We start from the raw sequence: 14618 nt of genomic DNA, 5'->3' as shown, positions 1-14618 counted from the left end.
TGTATAAAATGTTGGTTGTAGTGTCTTTGAGTCAATTAATATTAAGTAATTTATAAAATGTAATTGCTAACTTGCTAGCTAACATCAGTTCAGTAACACACTATCTGATTCACTGTCAAAAGAGCATATCGGTAATATTAATCACAGCAACAGAAAAGTCAATTAGTGCATGAACATAGAGGGACTGGCTATGCCTGAATTTCCATTTTGTCTATTTTTGAATCAATGTACCTGTTGGAATATAAATTGTATGTAACATTTTCTTTTTCTTCTTACTTACACACATATTCACATGTTCAAACTACAGCAGGAAAGTGTAAAAGGGTTTTACTGATATTCATATTTCAGAATTGACAACTTTGCCTCATATGGGCTACAGTTCACAGACAAGGACATGATTCATCTTGGCGTTTATGCAATAAAAGTAACAACCCAGCCCAGCATACATTTTTATTTAAACCATATTAGCTGCGTTATAGTCTGTTTAAGAAACCGCACCATATTCCATTTTGGCCAAACACATTCTTGGGCGATAATTTATTTTCTCACTGGTTTAATATCAGAAATTTCTGTGAATGAATGATTAAGATGACTCCTAAAAGAAACATAAACAACAACAACACAGACTCAATCAGAAATTAATCTGAGATTCGAACTCCGTCAGAGGTTGAAGTCAATCTTCTTGTTACACAAATTGTTCTTTTTGGAGGCCCAAAAATTCCAGTGCATTCCCAGCTAGTAACTTGTCCTGTAAAACAAAGTGACAGTACTTATCAATCTTTTTATTATTTGTTGAATAGTTATTTGGTTGGTCAGTTCAGTAGCCATATGATGCACAAACGACATATTGAGGAGTGCCATGAAACTCTGAAGAAGGTTGGCATATGGGCCAAGGAAAAACTCATGAAACCTTGGGTGTGGATTGGGAGTGATATACTGTAGTACGCATCTTTGAATGTATCGTTGTGACAACATTCAAGTCCACTTGCATTGTTGACACAGTGGGACAGCAATCCACCAAATGCAGCAAATGGAGCTTTATAAAGGTACAATATCAATCAAACATAATGACTACTGTTAAGTTATTAACATTGTTTTTCAGTTTTAAATTATATTTTAGTCGTTTTAGATTTAGTTAACTCAGTATGGCTAAATGAATAGCATTTTTTTGTGTCTCACACTCCTGAGAAAATAAGGGAGTGTATGGGTCTGGTATCTGTCTCTTCCGAAGGAGACGGGCCGATGTGTGATTGTTTTTCTCTAATCTGATTTATAGCTATGGGAACTTGCTGAACTTGCAGAAGGGAGGAGAGAGGGATTTTCTTGTATTCATTTAGTTGTAACCAGGTGTGTTGTGGGCTGACCTTTTTATGAACCCTCTTTGTGAATAAATAACGATGTGAGCCAAGAGGAAGGACACATTTGAACAGAGACATCGCTTGGATGGTTTGTCTATGTGGACCAGAAGCTTCTGGTAATTAAAACCTTTGCAAAGGAACTTCTTCAACAGAATCTCACCATTCAGTTAATTGAACACGCAAAGAGTACAATACTTAATATTGTCTACTCTAACACTACCTTTAGTGTTTCATCAAATTCTTCCATCGACTCAATCAGAGATCCAGGTTGGAGCTCGCCCAGTGGGAATGGGTAATCCGTCCCTAGCATCACTTTATCCTGACAAGAAAACAGATCATAACAAGAAAATGAAATCTGTTCAAGCTCCCCAATGAAGCTCACTTTTCCAATGACGTCAGTCAGCAACTTCAGGGATACGGGATCATGAACCAGGGAATCGGTGTAAAAAGAACCGAGGTATTTCCTGGGATTGGACTCGTTGTCCACGGCGCACAAGTCCGGCCGAACTTTGTGGCCGTGTTCGATTCGACCAATGGTGAATGGGAAGGAGCCTCCTGTTAAAAATGGAGGAATACGGTTTTATGGTCAAAGATCAATTCGTGGTCTATTAAACATAGTCGTTACCTCCGTGAGCGAAGCAGACCTTCAATTTTGGGAATCTCTCAAAGACACCTCCAAAAATCATTGAGCAAATTGCCATTGTTGTCTCTGTCGGCATGCCTTTTTGAGGGATACAAGAAATATACAAGTAGAATGTAGCAGGATTTCATAAATGTGGAAGTGCGGAACTGAGAATGTGGAGTAAACATTTTTGACTGGCGAGTACATTTCGACATATTTGAGAATACATTTGAACGTATTTAAATATGTTCGAACGTACTTGCAAACAGAGTATATAGTATGTTTGAACATATTTTCTGTAAATACATTACGTACGTTCAAACATACGTTTTCATATATTTACAGAAAATATGCTCAAACATACTATATACTGTGTTTGCAAGTATGTTCGAACATATTTAAATAAGGTTCAAATGTATTCTCAAATATGTCGAAATGTACCTGCCAGTCAAAAATGTTTTCTCCGCATTGGCAGTTCTACGCTTCCTTACGCAAATGTATACATCGATGTGTGATTTTTAGACACACGCACACACTCGCACTCTTTAATTCAGTGGACCCGGAAGCAATATCCAATATATCCTTTTTCTACTCCATCTCGCTCACCCACCAGCCAGGGCAGCCAATACTTAGCCATCCTCCCATCCGTCTGCATGTCCCAGGGGTGTACAAAAATGGAGCAATTCAGCTCTTCAGCTTCCTGCATGGGAAACAGACTGCCGCATCAGTATTTCTTAATGAGCATAAACATGACCTCCAAGAATGTCATCAAATTATGGAAGGTGAAGAAGGATGGTGAGCTGTAAAATATTGGATCGTTTACAAACACCACCGCAAGCGAAATTCTTACAGCGTAGACGATATCAAGGTCAGCCGCATTGAGATCCCAATTGTTTATATGCGAGCCGATCTGCACGCCGGGGAAACCCAGTTCCCTGACGCAACGCCGCATCTCCAGCACGGCCAGGTCGGGGGCTTGCATGGGCAGCGTTCCCAGGCCCACGAACCTTTTGGGGTGGCTGCGCACCGTCTGGGCCAAATCGTCATTCAGAAGGACGCAGAGGTCCAGGGTGTCATGCGGTTTGGCCTGAAAATGAAAGAACGTCAGTAACATTGTTTGAGTTGATGGTCCCTGGCATTTTGGCTTAGACCCGCCGGCCCAGCCCGATTCCTGACTAGTGACCACCCTTGATTACCACGTAGCTCTACCACTGATGTTTATTAGTTCAGTTTGCTCTCTATAGTGTAAATGGATTAATGGGCTGCTCCTTCTAAATTGTGGGCCGATCTCTTGGGGTAAAATGGAGGGAAATAATCATTGAATAACACCACGTTGGCCCCAAAAGACACCGGCCAAACGGGCATCTGGCCAGTCCAGCCTTGTTGACGAGTGACTTAATTCTGGCGCTCACGCATATATCTCCAATTGAATCACTGTTCTATATTAGTGAGGAAATAAGTAATTGGTGCGTCTTACCCAGTAGCTGAACATCACAGGAACAGTGGAAAGGGCTTGAACTGTGACACCTGAATATGAACGTCAAAAACTCTCTTTGAGCTCATTCCTGACTTTTGTGGTTGTAGATTGACACGTTGCGGCCGTTTACCATGTTGATCCATGTCTCGTATCCGCGCGTTTGCATCCCAGCAGTTTTCCTGAATCACCCGAAACAGCTTACCGTCCTTCATCATCTTCGCTTCACCCTGAAATGCAGTTTCAATTTTAAAGTCTTTTTTTTTTCCTTTTTACATAACATTAAAAAAAAAAAACTTTCCATAATATTGTATTATTATATTTATATAATATATATTATATAACACACACACATTTATGTGAATGATCAAGTGGCTGCATAACAGCCACACGATGGCAGCAGACAGCCAATGAGCCTTTGACACAGAGTGATATTATGAACCTTAGCTGATTTTCTAATCTTATAATACATCCAAGATACTGCATAACATTAACACGATGCACGATATGGTGCCATTATTGTTTATCTACATACTGTACTTGGGCTTTCTCACATCTTTAATGCATGTTTGGTTCACTGAAGACTAAAAAAATCAATGTTTAAAAAAAAAAAACTTTCTTCACCAAATAGCGCTGACAACAATTCTTAGCTCTCCAAGTACCACCATAATCACTAACATTACAATACGGCAGCATAAAGAATTCTGAATGATTGACTTAACGTACTTTAAGTGCATGTGACAGCCGCCCTAAAGTACACTCGCATTAATATTTCAAGCCTAACTTAAGATGTATAAATGTTTTACATAACAAACTCCCATTTACTTTTTAAAGATAATTTTAACACAAACCTACCAAATTAAACTTATATCATACATATTCATATAGTCTCATAAAGCATATTTATTTGAAATGCATAATCCTCAGGTTAATGTATTTGGTATTAATAATAATGACAGTATTTATTTAAAATATATTAAGTATATTGTTTGAATTGCATAATAATCAGGTTACCTATACACGATAAATATACTGCTATGTGAAAAACACTTATGTCCTTTTTTTTTGTTTGCATTTTTTTTATACATTTTTATGTTTATGTGATGAAACTGAATGCATTGCAGACATCCCAAAAAATGTAAAAATAAAAACAGTAATGATACTTTATTAATACTAAATACATAAACCTGAGGATATGCATTTCGAATAAATAGGCTTTATTAGACTAATGAATAAGTTTCATGTAAGTTTTATTGAGTAGCATTATCTAAAAAATAAAAAAGTAAATGGCAAATGTTTGTATGTAAAAAAAACAACAACATACATCTTAAGTTAGGCTTGCAATATTTCTGTGAGTGTATATTGTGTCGTGTTGCAGGTGGAGTGGAAGAGAATACAGCAGGTACTCAGATGTAAGCGTCATGCGGCACTTGACTCACCTTGCAGTGATGGTGAAGCTGGACAAAGCCATCGTACCCGTACCTCTGAAATCAGAGTGTACGTCACAAAACTATCAACTCATACAAATGTTGACAAAAAAAAAGAAATGAGTTGTGTACAAATTAAACATTACTCTTGAGTATTATCTTTTATGTTCAATCAGGGATTTAACAGCAAGTACTGTATGCTATAATGTACATTGTAAAGCATAAAGAAAACGACATCTCCTCCAGCAATAAAGTTGGCCAATCATTAGCGAAGCCAAGCACGGCTAGTTATTGATTAAAGTTGACGTCCTTGCATACGACGCTGCTGATGTACGGAGTGAGCTGTCCCAATTTAACGCAACAGGGAATAGTCTGGATGTTTTTAAATGGCATTTAGAACAGAACAAAACGAACACGAATAAATGTACAGTTGTGACTGAATCGTAGGAAATGTGGCCTGATGGACTCTGTGGACTTTAAACTCATTTGCCATATGCTATAACAACATGAATACGCCGTGTATGCCCCCTACCTTCTTCAAATCGGGCCATTCCTTTGGTAAAATATGATTATGTATATCAACCTTCATCCTTTTGGACATGTGGAGCTCGGTTGGCAGCATTTTCAGGTTGATAACAGTGAGGAAAAATCCGGCAAAGTCAGTCCCACCCTCAGCGGGAAAGCAATGACCGTCAGGCGAATAACTGCGCCCGCTGTTATTTATTAACTAAAGCTTGGAATCCGTTGCTTTCTGGATGCTCTTTTAGTTGAATTTCTATTCTGTAAAACAACATAATATCATCATGTAATTAATGTGATTTTTGTGTTTGTTTGTAGCAGTGACTGATTCAGTTTTTTCTAAATATAAGATGCACTATTGCAGCTTTCATTTGAAACAAATATCCCGTTGGGCCCATCTAACATCAATTACACAAAATGATGACACAAAAAAAAAAAAATATATATATATATATATATATATACATATAATTTTCATGGCATTATACTGTCTAGTGTAACACATAAAAAATAAAAAATAAACTAGTCAATCAACCACCTCTAGTCCGCGGTCAAAGGCAGTAGGTTTTTTTGTGTTTAAGGCAGTGCTTCGCGATTATTTTATGTTACGCCCACCCAGGAAGAAGAAAATATTTCACGGACGGATCAACTCTCCGCTGCAACGATAAAATAGTATCATTTTTTAAATAAAATTACAGTAATAGCTCTACGCGCACTCTTGAACAATGAGAGCGCCACTGCCACCTACTGTAGTGGATGTGCAATTAAACTGGATCCTAGAAAAAAGGTTCCCTGAGGTCACATGCATCGCACCTCGTGCCAGCTTGCCTACGAAGCAGCAGGCTTTTACGACTAGCTACTAAAATGTTTCGGGCTTATAGTTTGTGGTATATTTATGCTTTCAACTTATAAGTACTTTTAGAGGATTGTCATTTATTCACGGTCTGGCTCGATCCCTAGGTTCCAGGAGCAAGTGAGCTGTTTCCTTTGGGATTCCACTACCAGACTGGCCTGTCATGGATCTGGGCAGAGATAAGTACCAAAAAAACAGTCTTTGAAAACAGGAGAAGCCATTTGAGAGTAACCAAATAGATTCAGTTTACGCACTTTAGCACACTTAAAAGTATAAATTGTATTTGCACTGTACAGCTGAGAACTTGACAGGACCGCAAAAAGATTCAGTTACGTGGCATCATGTGCAGTTTAGACAACATCCTGTTTCTTCAGCCATTGTTTCATCATGATGGTGGTTATTAGCAAACCGTCTCTCCGCTGTCACATGTTGAAGCGGTACAGAAATGCCACAGCGGAGGCGCACGATTTCGACCTGACTTACTCCGTCTGGTGTCGCACGGCTTGTCAGGCGATGGCGGAAGCTTCCACCACGAGAGGATGTGTGGCCATTTACTGTCACAACACTTAAAAGCAAACGTATACATACCCTGGGCAAACTAAATACGGCAATATGAATCGGGATGTTCTAATGAATGCTTATTTCATATTTTAATGCTATTTTGTGCAAAAGACTGATGACTGAAACAGAAAAGGACTATTTTATCCCACACAATGACTGCAACTTTTTCACCCTTCTCAGGTTTGAATACTGACGACTCCACACTGCGCATTTTTGCAAAGATGCCGTTTTGAGAGGCGGTGGGGGTTCGGCGGGCGGGCGGGGGCTGAATCATTGTTGTTAAAAGATGATGATTCAAATTTCAACACAGTAACTTAACACACTTCTCTCGCTTGTTTAAAAATGACGTACCTCCATCCATCCATTTTCTGTTTACCGCTTGTCCTCACAAGGGTCGTGGGGGTTGCTGGAGCCTATCCCAGCTGGCTTCGGGCAGTAGGCGGGGTACACCCTGTACTGGTTGCCAGCCAATCGCAGCCAAAATGACGCACCTAAAAAAACAAAAAATCTCTTACATTTGAGGGGTTCTGTGATTCAATTTAGGGGGGCTTGAGCACTTACCAAAATGGGCTCGAAACGCTCATGACCAAGCTTCCTCCGTGTTTACAAAACAACAAAAATATAATTGGGGGGAGGGTGGTGTATATGTATATATATATATATATATATTTATATACATGCTTAATTTTTGTGTCTGCAAACTTGATGTCACTTACTCAAACGCTCCAATTTTGTCTCGTCTGTCCCATTTGGAAACAACACATAAGCTTTGTTGCTTTTCATATTGAGATCAAATGATTGAAGCGGTTTCCAAGCATCTTTTTCAACTTTTACAAATCGACTTGACCAAACGAATGAAATCGAAATCGTTCATGCTTGTTGTCCTACTAAGAATGACAGCTTTTAGTCGGCCGCATTGGGGGGGTTCATACAAACTTGAGTGAAGGCTACGAAAAGGGGGAGGAGATAAAATATACGGGCCCCGCCCACCTGACTGACCGCACACAGCACAGTGTATCGCATCACTGCATCTCTCGCCCCCAAACTGTCTCGCGCCTGCTTAGATCACACTTTAGCCTGCTTCTATTTATCCACGCCCCCCTGTTTAGTCCGCAGGTCACAAGTTGCTCTCCCCCCCGCTCGTCATCGGAGTCTCAATCTTTTTCTTTTTTCTTTCTTTCTTTTTGCTTTCAATCTCACGTCACATCGCCATCATCCCAGACATCCCTCCTCCTCTCGAGCCGGCACTGGAGCGGTTATAACCGTCGCGCGTGGATGTCTGCTGCGCTTTCCGTCGTCCATCCTCAACCTCCTCCTCGTCGTCGTCGTCTCCGCTGCTGCTACTGCTGCTGCTGCTCCGCTCTCGAACTCCCATTAGAACTCAAAAAGCAAAAGCCAGCAGGCGCAATATGACTGACCCGGCCAGCAGAGAGTCCTACCCAGTCCCGGATTTGACCATAGTGGATCCGTCTCATGGCGCCGTGCGGAACGGCCAGTGCGCCCCGGACGGCTTCGTCAACAACCACCACCACAACCACGTCAACCAGCAACAGCACGCCAAGAGCCCCATCCAGCATGAGGTGCTCACCTCCGGCCAAGAGATGAAAATCACCGACAGTGTGGAGGGTGAAGGTATACCAACTCCTCCGTTTTGTCTTATTTGTGTTATGAGACGCGCCCCTCCTGGTGGAAATGAGGTGAGGTATTTTTAGCCCGCAGCCCTCTTATTTGAATAATTAATAAGCCAGAAGGATTTGAAAAGGATATTCTACCTTGATGGGGAAAGACAAAAACAAAAGAAATATCAGTGTTTTAGTGGATAGCATGTCTGCCTTGCAGTTCTAGGGTTCAGGGTTTGAATCTGTGTTGAGTTTGTATATGCTCTTCTGGTGCTTATATGGATTTTTTTTTTCAGGCTAAAAACATGCGTGTTATATAGGCCTACTCACGGAATACAAAGTTGTTCATATGGGGTGAATGTGAGTTTTATTTTGTTACATACAACATGTAGATATGGTGGCTCACAATCAGTGCAGGTCAGGGTGTATACCCTGCCTGACGCCGAATCAAATGTTGTATGAGTTCCATGTAGAATGGGAGGAAGAGAAAAAAGTTGAAAGACAAAGACATTGTTGTAGAATGTCTGCATTCATTTGGGAATTTTCATGAAAAATACGGAATTTCTGTTTAAAAAATAAATAAATCTGGTGCCAGATGTTTGAACATTTTAAAGTACCAGTTGAATATAAGTGGAATATGTTAAACATTATTAGTTCGGGTTTCTCACATGGAGGATTTTTTGGTGTTCATGTTGATTTTTGGAAAGTTGAACAATTGGAAGTTTAATTGTTTCATTATGGCAAGGTTGAGAACCCAGAATGAAACTATGGCAAAAAGTTGACATTTATGGAATGTGAGTCTTTTGTTGAAATGTTTGAATCGGTTAAGAATGCAAATTCTAAGAAACGTAGACGTTTTGGAACTGATGCAAGAATAATGGTAATAAAAAAAAAAAAAAGATAAACATTTGCTGCATAATACAAAGCCTGAGGCCGCACAGACATTTGTGCCTTGAAGTCACCTTGGTACCAAATACGCGCAGGACCAAGAAATCCTTTACTGTGTGTTTGCATGCCTTAAGAAGCATCCGTGTGTGTGTGTGTGTGTGTGTGTGTGTGTGTGTGTGTGTGTGTGTGTGTGTGTGTGTGTGTGTGTGTGTGTGTGTGTGTGTGTGTGTGTGTGTGTGTGTGTGTGTGTGTGTGTGTGTGTGAGTGAGTGTGTGTGTGAAAGAGATTACTTATGATTTTTGGGCCTTTATAATCCCATTCATTATATGCACAAGTGGAACTAAACATTCCATAGTGGATAAGTGGGCCCATGTTATGATTATCCGCCAATCCTAAGTCTGTAACTTAGTTTGTACAGCCACTTGTCATGTTTATTTAATGTATTTGTTTACTAAATATGATTTTTTTTTTCATTTTTAATGATGTTTAACGTAGTAGGCCTTTTAGAATGAGCAAAACATGAGTAAACAATACGAGTTTTTATTATTGTCAGAGCTGTTAAGATCACTTTTGTATTAGGGATAGACCGATTATCGTCTGGGCCGATTATCAGCGCCGATATTCAGCATTTTGACGAATATCAGCTTTGGTTATTTTGAAGAACCATACGCCTGATAATAGATCCATTTAACTAATTATTCCAATTTTCAGAGATGCTGCTGGCCCTGCACCTTCTGTTTGTTGTTTGAAATGAAAACTAAGATAGGTCAAATTTTAATACAGTGCTTCAGATATTTTTAAATTTTGGAAAACTTTATTTACTGTATAAAACAATAGGGAGCTATTTAGTTCAGTTTTTATTTAACTTTTGAAAACATGCTACTGCTCCTGGGATGTCTATTGACTAAGATGTTTAAAAAAAAAAAAAACTCCAACATTTGACAAACAAGAAACATATTTAAAAACGTTTTTTTTAAAATTAAGAGTTAATTGGAGTTTGTATTTTTTTTTCAATTTTTGATGCCAATATTTGCCCTTTTAAAAAAAAGAATATCGGCTCCAAATATCGGTTATCTGCGTCCTTGACTACTAATAATCGGTATCGGCCCTGAAAAATAAATCAGCCTATCTCGACCTTGTATGTTTCAAGTAAGGATAAAATTCCACATTTATCAATTCAAACATGTTCTGTGTAATTGTTGTCGGCTAAAAATGGGTGATGAAGCAATACTTGAACTCAATCACATACAGTATTTCCTACAACCGATTGTACAAGTGAGTTCACTTTTGGCAAGTCAGCAGAAACAACAAACGCGTCCATGGTCACAGTAAAGCCAATCTGAGGGGGGAAAAAAAACGTGTATCTTTTTTCCAGATTGCAATACTTTCCACACGTCTCATTTATCAAGCTACATTATTGATTGACAGAGTTACGAGAACTCAATCTGCTTTCTATTCAAGGACAACATCATGTCATACAGCCACGACGCTATTATTATACTGTTTGTAGGTCAGTTTTTGTGCGAGCTGAATGGTTTTGTTCTTCCTCGAGTGTTAAACAAGCCACTTCTCTCTCTTTTTTTTTTTCTTTTTTTTTCTTTTTTTTTAAGAGCTCAGTATTGTTCATTCGGAAATGTCATCATCATTGCTCTTTTATTTTATTTTATTTTTATTTTTTTTGTGTGTGTGTGTGGGTGAGTATGTGTATGTGCGTGCGTGCGTGCGTGCGTGCGTGTATTTGTTAGCTCACCAGAAAACCTATTAGAAAAAATCTCATACCGTTCACCTAAACCGAACACCAGGAGACCCGAAACAAGCCACTTCCTCGATGACCTGAACGTGTCCTTAGAAATGACTGTGTTTTTATTTTATTGTATTTTTTTTTAATTTCAGGTCTGCTTGAGAGCAGCATGCGCCTGAAGCCTCATGAAGCTCAGAACTACAGGAAGAAGGCCCTTTGGGTTTCGTGGATCTCCATCGTGGCCACGCTCATTCTGGCCGTGACGGCGTTCAGTAAGTTTTGACCGTTCTTAGTCATGCGCGTGAAAAATGCTGCTCATTTGCTTCAGTGGCGTAATAATTGAGCGTGAGTATTTTCAGGCCGTGGGCGCTAACGCTGACCGAGGCAAGTTCGGTTCTCGCTTCCTTGTAACAAAGGATGTCGTCATGAAAACGTGTTGACATAACAGACATGCTTGGAAGTTGTTTGCTAGAAATACTTTGGCGATGTCAGGATCGAACCAACGTAACTGAGACGATGAAGCTTGATGTGGGATGATTACAAATGCAAGTTTGATGAAATACATTTGAAAACACACTTACATAAAGTATATTCATATTTAAGCAAATATAAATAAAATACAAAAATATTTATAAAATAAAGTACAATGAAAACTAAACAAAATCAAATGGATAAAGGCATACATTTGAAAAGGTGGTAGAAGACGATAATCACGTAAAAGAGCATTTTAAGAAGTTATTTCAAAAATGCCCCCAATTTTGTGGGGTTGTCTCGTACGTGGTTACAAGTTGAGTTATTTTGCTCGACGACAGGCCCGTCAGTGCTTTCAAAATTAGCATTGAGTCAAATCTTCAAATCTAAAGCCGATGAAATGATGCCAAAATGAGGGGATATGGTGTCGCCCGTTTGATTCCGTGAGAACAGGTTTAACGCCCTGAATGTTTATTAACTGAGCAGATTGGGGAGTAAAAAAATATTCTTAACGCATCCCCACACCACAAGATAATCACTCAGGATCATCTTTTAGAAACATCTGCTGATCGGCGTTTGCTGACTTTGTTTGGAAGTGGTGGAAAGTGCTTGAGTTTGGCCCAGTCATTGGGACATGTGAGATATTTGAAAGGCAAATTTGAAGGCACACAAAGTCATTACGCGGAATAAAACCGGAATATATTGTTTTTGTAGATGTAGCTAATATGTGCCGTGGCATTTTTTTTATTCGTAACCTTTTTATTGCTTTCAATTGAAGCCCGCCGATGAAAAGTTAATCGATTGCAAGGTTAAGAGTGCAATGAGGACCCATTTTCAATGGATTATTTTCAGTGCGATCAATTATCCACACATTGCATGCGTGGTCCTTTTAGGAATAATGCTTGTAAAGCTGAAGGGAATCTTAACGCCAGCAATGAAACGAGACAAATTTGATATCTGCCTTTTGTTTGGACAACAGACGGAAACACTGCTTTCTGTCTACAAATGTTTCGTTTTATTCATAGCACTTTGATTGTCAAATGATTTTCAGATGAGACCTCGTATTTTTCTTCTAACCTTTTTGATTCTACTACTGCATCTTCAAACCTCTTTTGGGGAACTAAGCAGGGTCATGTGATCCCTGCGACGCTGTCAAAGGTTGCTGTTTTTTTGGTTGTCATCATCATATGACAGAAGGGGCGCCCCTCGCGTATTCTGCGACGCTCTGGGCACGACGCGGGTTGTTGCTTTGTCATCTTGACTCGGTGTCCGTCAAATGGCAAAGTGCCGTGTGATGTTCATGTTGTTCTCAGAAAGATATCGCCGCCAGAGTCACACCTCATTTAGAACATAAGCGTATTGTTTGTAGCTCCAAAGAGAATGGTCGCAGATGAGAAGCAAATGTCATCAGTTAGTGATGCCGTTTCAAATTTGAATTATCGTCGCCACAGTATTTAGTTTGTCTGAGAGTCGTAGCTTTCTTTTTTTTCTTTTTTTCCCTTTTTTTTTTTTATAAAGAGCTCAGTATTGTTCATTCGGAAATGTCATCATCATTGCTCTTTATTTTTTATTTTTTTTTATTTTTATTTTTATTTTATTATTTTTTCCGTAGCTTTCTAGTGGCTTTCCCCTTCTGGTATGCTCCGCACAATTATCAAACGCATCTCAACACCAAATTTATTACTGTCGTGTAAGGCCTGGTCGACGTATAAGGATTGTTCGAATCTTAAGATTGTGTTTATCTATTACGGACCCAAGACATGAGGATAAATTACAAGTAATAACAAGCATTTAACTGCTATGGTGGAATATGCGTGCGATGTGCACAGAAAATCAGGCCTTGGCTTGACGCAGGCTGAAAATGTAAAGTTGTCAGGAATTCAGACTAGAATCGTCTCTGACTGCTCTGAACTCGGTGATGATTCGGTGACATGAATGAGTCCAAGACCGGCTTAAACTGCAGTTGGGACAAAAAGAGAGCAAATGTCAGTGTTGTGTACGTTAAAACAACAATAATCCAATTTGGGTTAAGAAGAGACTGACCCGCTGTACTCAAGTCAGTTTTACCTTTTTTTTTACTTTTTGGGTCGTTTTAACCCAAACGACCAAGAAAGTGGCGGGTCGGTCCCTTTTTGATCCAAATAGTTTGGGGTAAAACAACCCAGAATGTTGGGTCAAATTGACCCATGAAGTGGGTCGGTCTCATTTTTTAACCTAAATTGGGTTATTTTTGACTTAGCTATTTTTAAAACACTTGAAAAAACTAAATACAATTTTGCCAAAAATTGACCGATCCACTACTTGGGTCAATTTGATCCAACTTTCCTAATTTATTGGGTTGTTTTTTGGGGGTTGTTTTAAGCAAAACTGGCTGACCTTTTTTTTTTTTTTTTTTTTTTTGGGGATGTGGGGTGGGGTGGTCAAAACATCAATTTGGGTCAAATTGACCCATGAAGTGGGTCGGTCTCATTTTTTAACCTAAATTGGGTTATTTTTGACTTAGCTATTTTTAAAACACTTGAAAAAACTAAATACAATTTTGCCAAAAATTGACCGATCCACTACTTGGGTCAATTTGATCCAACTTTCCTAATTTATTGGGTTGTTTTTTGGGGGTTGTTTTAAGCAAAACTGGCTGACCTTTTTTTTATTTTATTTTTTTGGGGGATGTGGGGTGGGGTGGTCAAAACAACAATTTGGGTCAAATTGACCCAAGTAGTGGATTGGTCCATTCTTGACCCAAATTGGGTTATTTCTGACCCAATTGTTTGTGAGTGCTAACTTCCAATCCAGAAAAAAAACGAATTGTAATGACTCACAAAACAAAAGTCACATAGAAGAGGAATGAAGATAATATTTGCAGTAAATTTGATGAACGACATTAAACTTGAGACCCAAAGACTCAACGTGAAGGACACGCGAACTGCAGACCACCGTTCTCAGCAGGGCGTCTGCAGTCAGAGGACGGGTCGCGGGTTCACGGTGAAGAAATCAATCAGCGACTGCAGCCTCACTACGTTGACTTGGAATTGGAAAGCAGTGATGCTGTCAAGTATGCGAGGCACGGATGAATACGAATGATGAA

General features: G+C 39.3%; 2 protein-coding genes across 4 annotated transcripts in view; one reads left to right on the top strand and one right to left on the bottom strand.

The window, feature by feature from the left end:
- Positions 1-310: 310 nt before the first annotated feature.
- On the bottom strand, positions 311-8459 carry acmsd (aminocarboxymuconate semialdehyde decarboxylase). 3 transcript variants are annotated; one of them, XM_086090717.1, is made up of 11 exons: positions 7166-8459; positions 5414-5661; positions 4894-4938; positions 3588-3684; positions 3458-3507; positions 2831-3067; positions 2587-2680; positions 1984-2079; positions 1741-1913; positions 1579-1677; positions 311-748 (listed from the first exon to the last, which is right to left on the bottom strand). In XM_086090717.1, the coding sequence occupies exons 2-11, from the start codon at positions 5501-5503 to the stop codon at positions 686-688; spliced, it is 1044 nt and encodes a 347-aa protein (XP_085946843.1). In that variant the 5' UTR covers positions 5504-5661; positions 7166-8459; the 3' UTR covers positions 311-685. The 3 variants fall into 3 exon arrangements, with proteins under 3 accessions (XP_085946843.1, XP_085946844.1, XP_085946842.1); XM_086090718.1 differs by having other exon boundaries at positions 5414-7305; positions 7376-8459; XM_086090716.1 differs by having other exon boundaries at positions 5414-8459.
- LOC147164978 (transmembrane protein 163a-like) overlaps positions 7100-14618 on the top strand; it is a 31682-nt gene continuing 24163 nt past the window's right edge. The window contains exons 1-2 of the mRNA XM_086090719.1: positions 7100-8446; positions 11215-11334. Coding sequence (XP_085946845.1) covers positions 8224-8446; positions 11215-11334 — 343 coding nt within the window. The 5' untranslated portion in view covers positions 7100-8223. The remainder of the gene's footprint in view (positions 8447-11214; positions 11335-14618) is intronic.

This window comes from Leptonotus elevatus, chromosome 12, assembly GCF_054856555.1.
Source record: "Leptonotus elevatus isolate MCC_2025b chromosome 12, RoL_Lele_1.0, whole genome shotgun sequence".
Taxonomy (NCBI): domain Eukaryota; kingdom Metazoa; phylum Chordata; class Actinopteri; order Syngnathiformes; family Syngnathidae; genus Leptonotus; species Leptonotus elevatus.
Note: the sequence above shows the minus strand (reverse complement) of the source record. Positions and strands in the feature narration are given on the sequence as shown.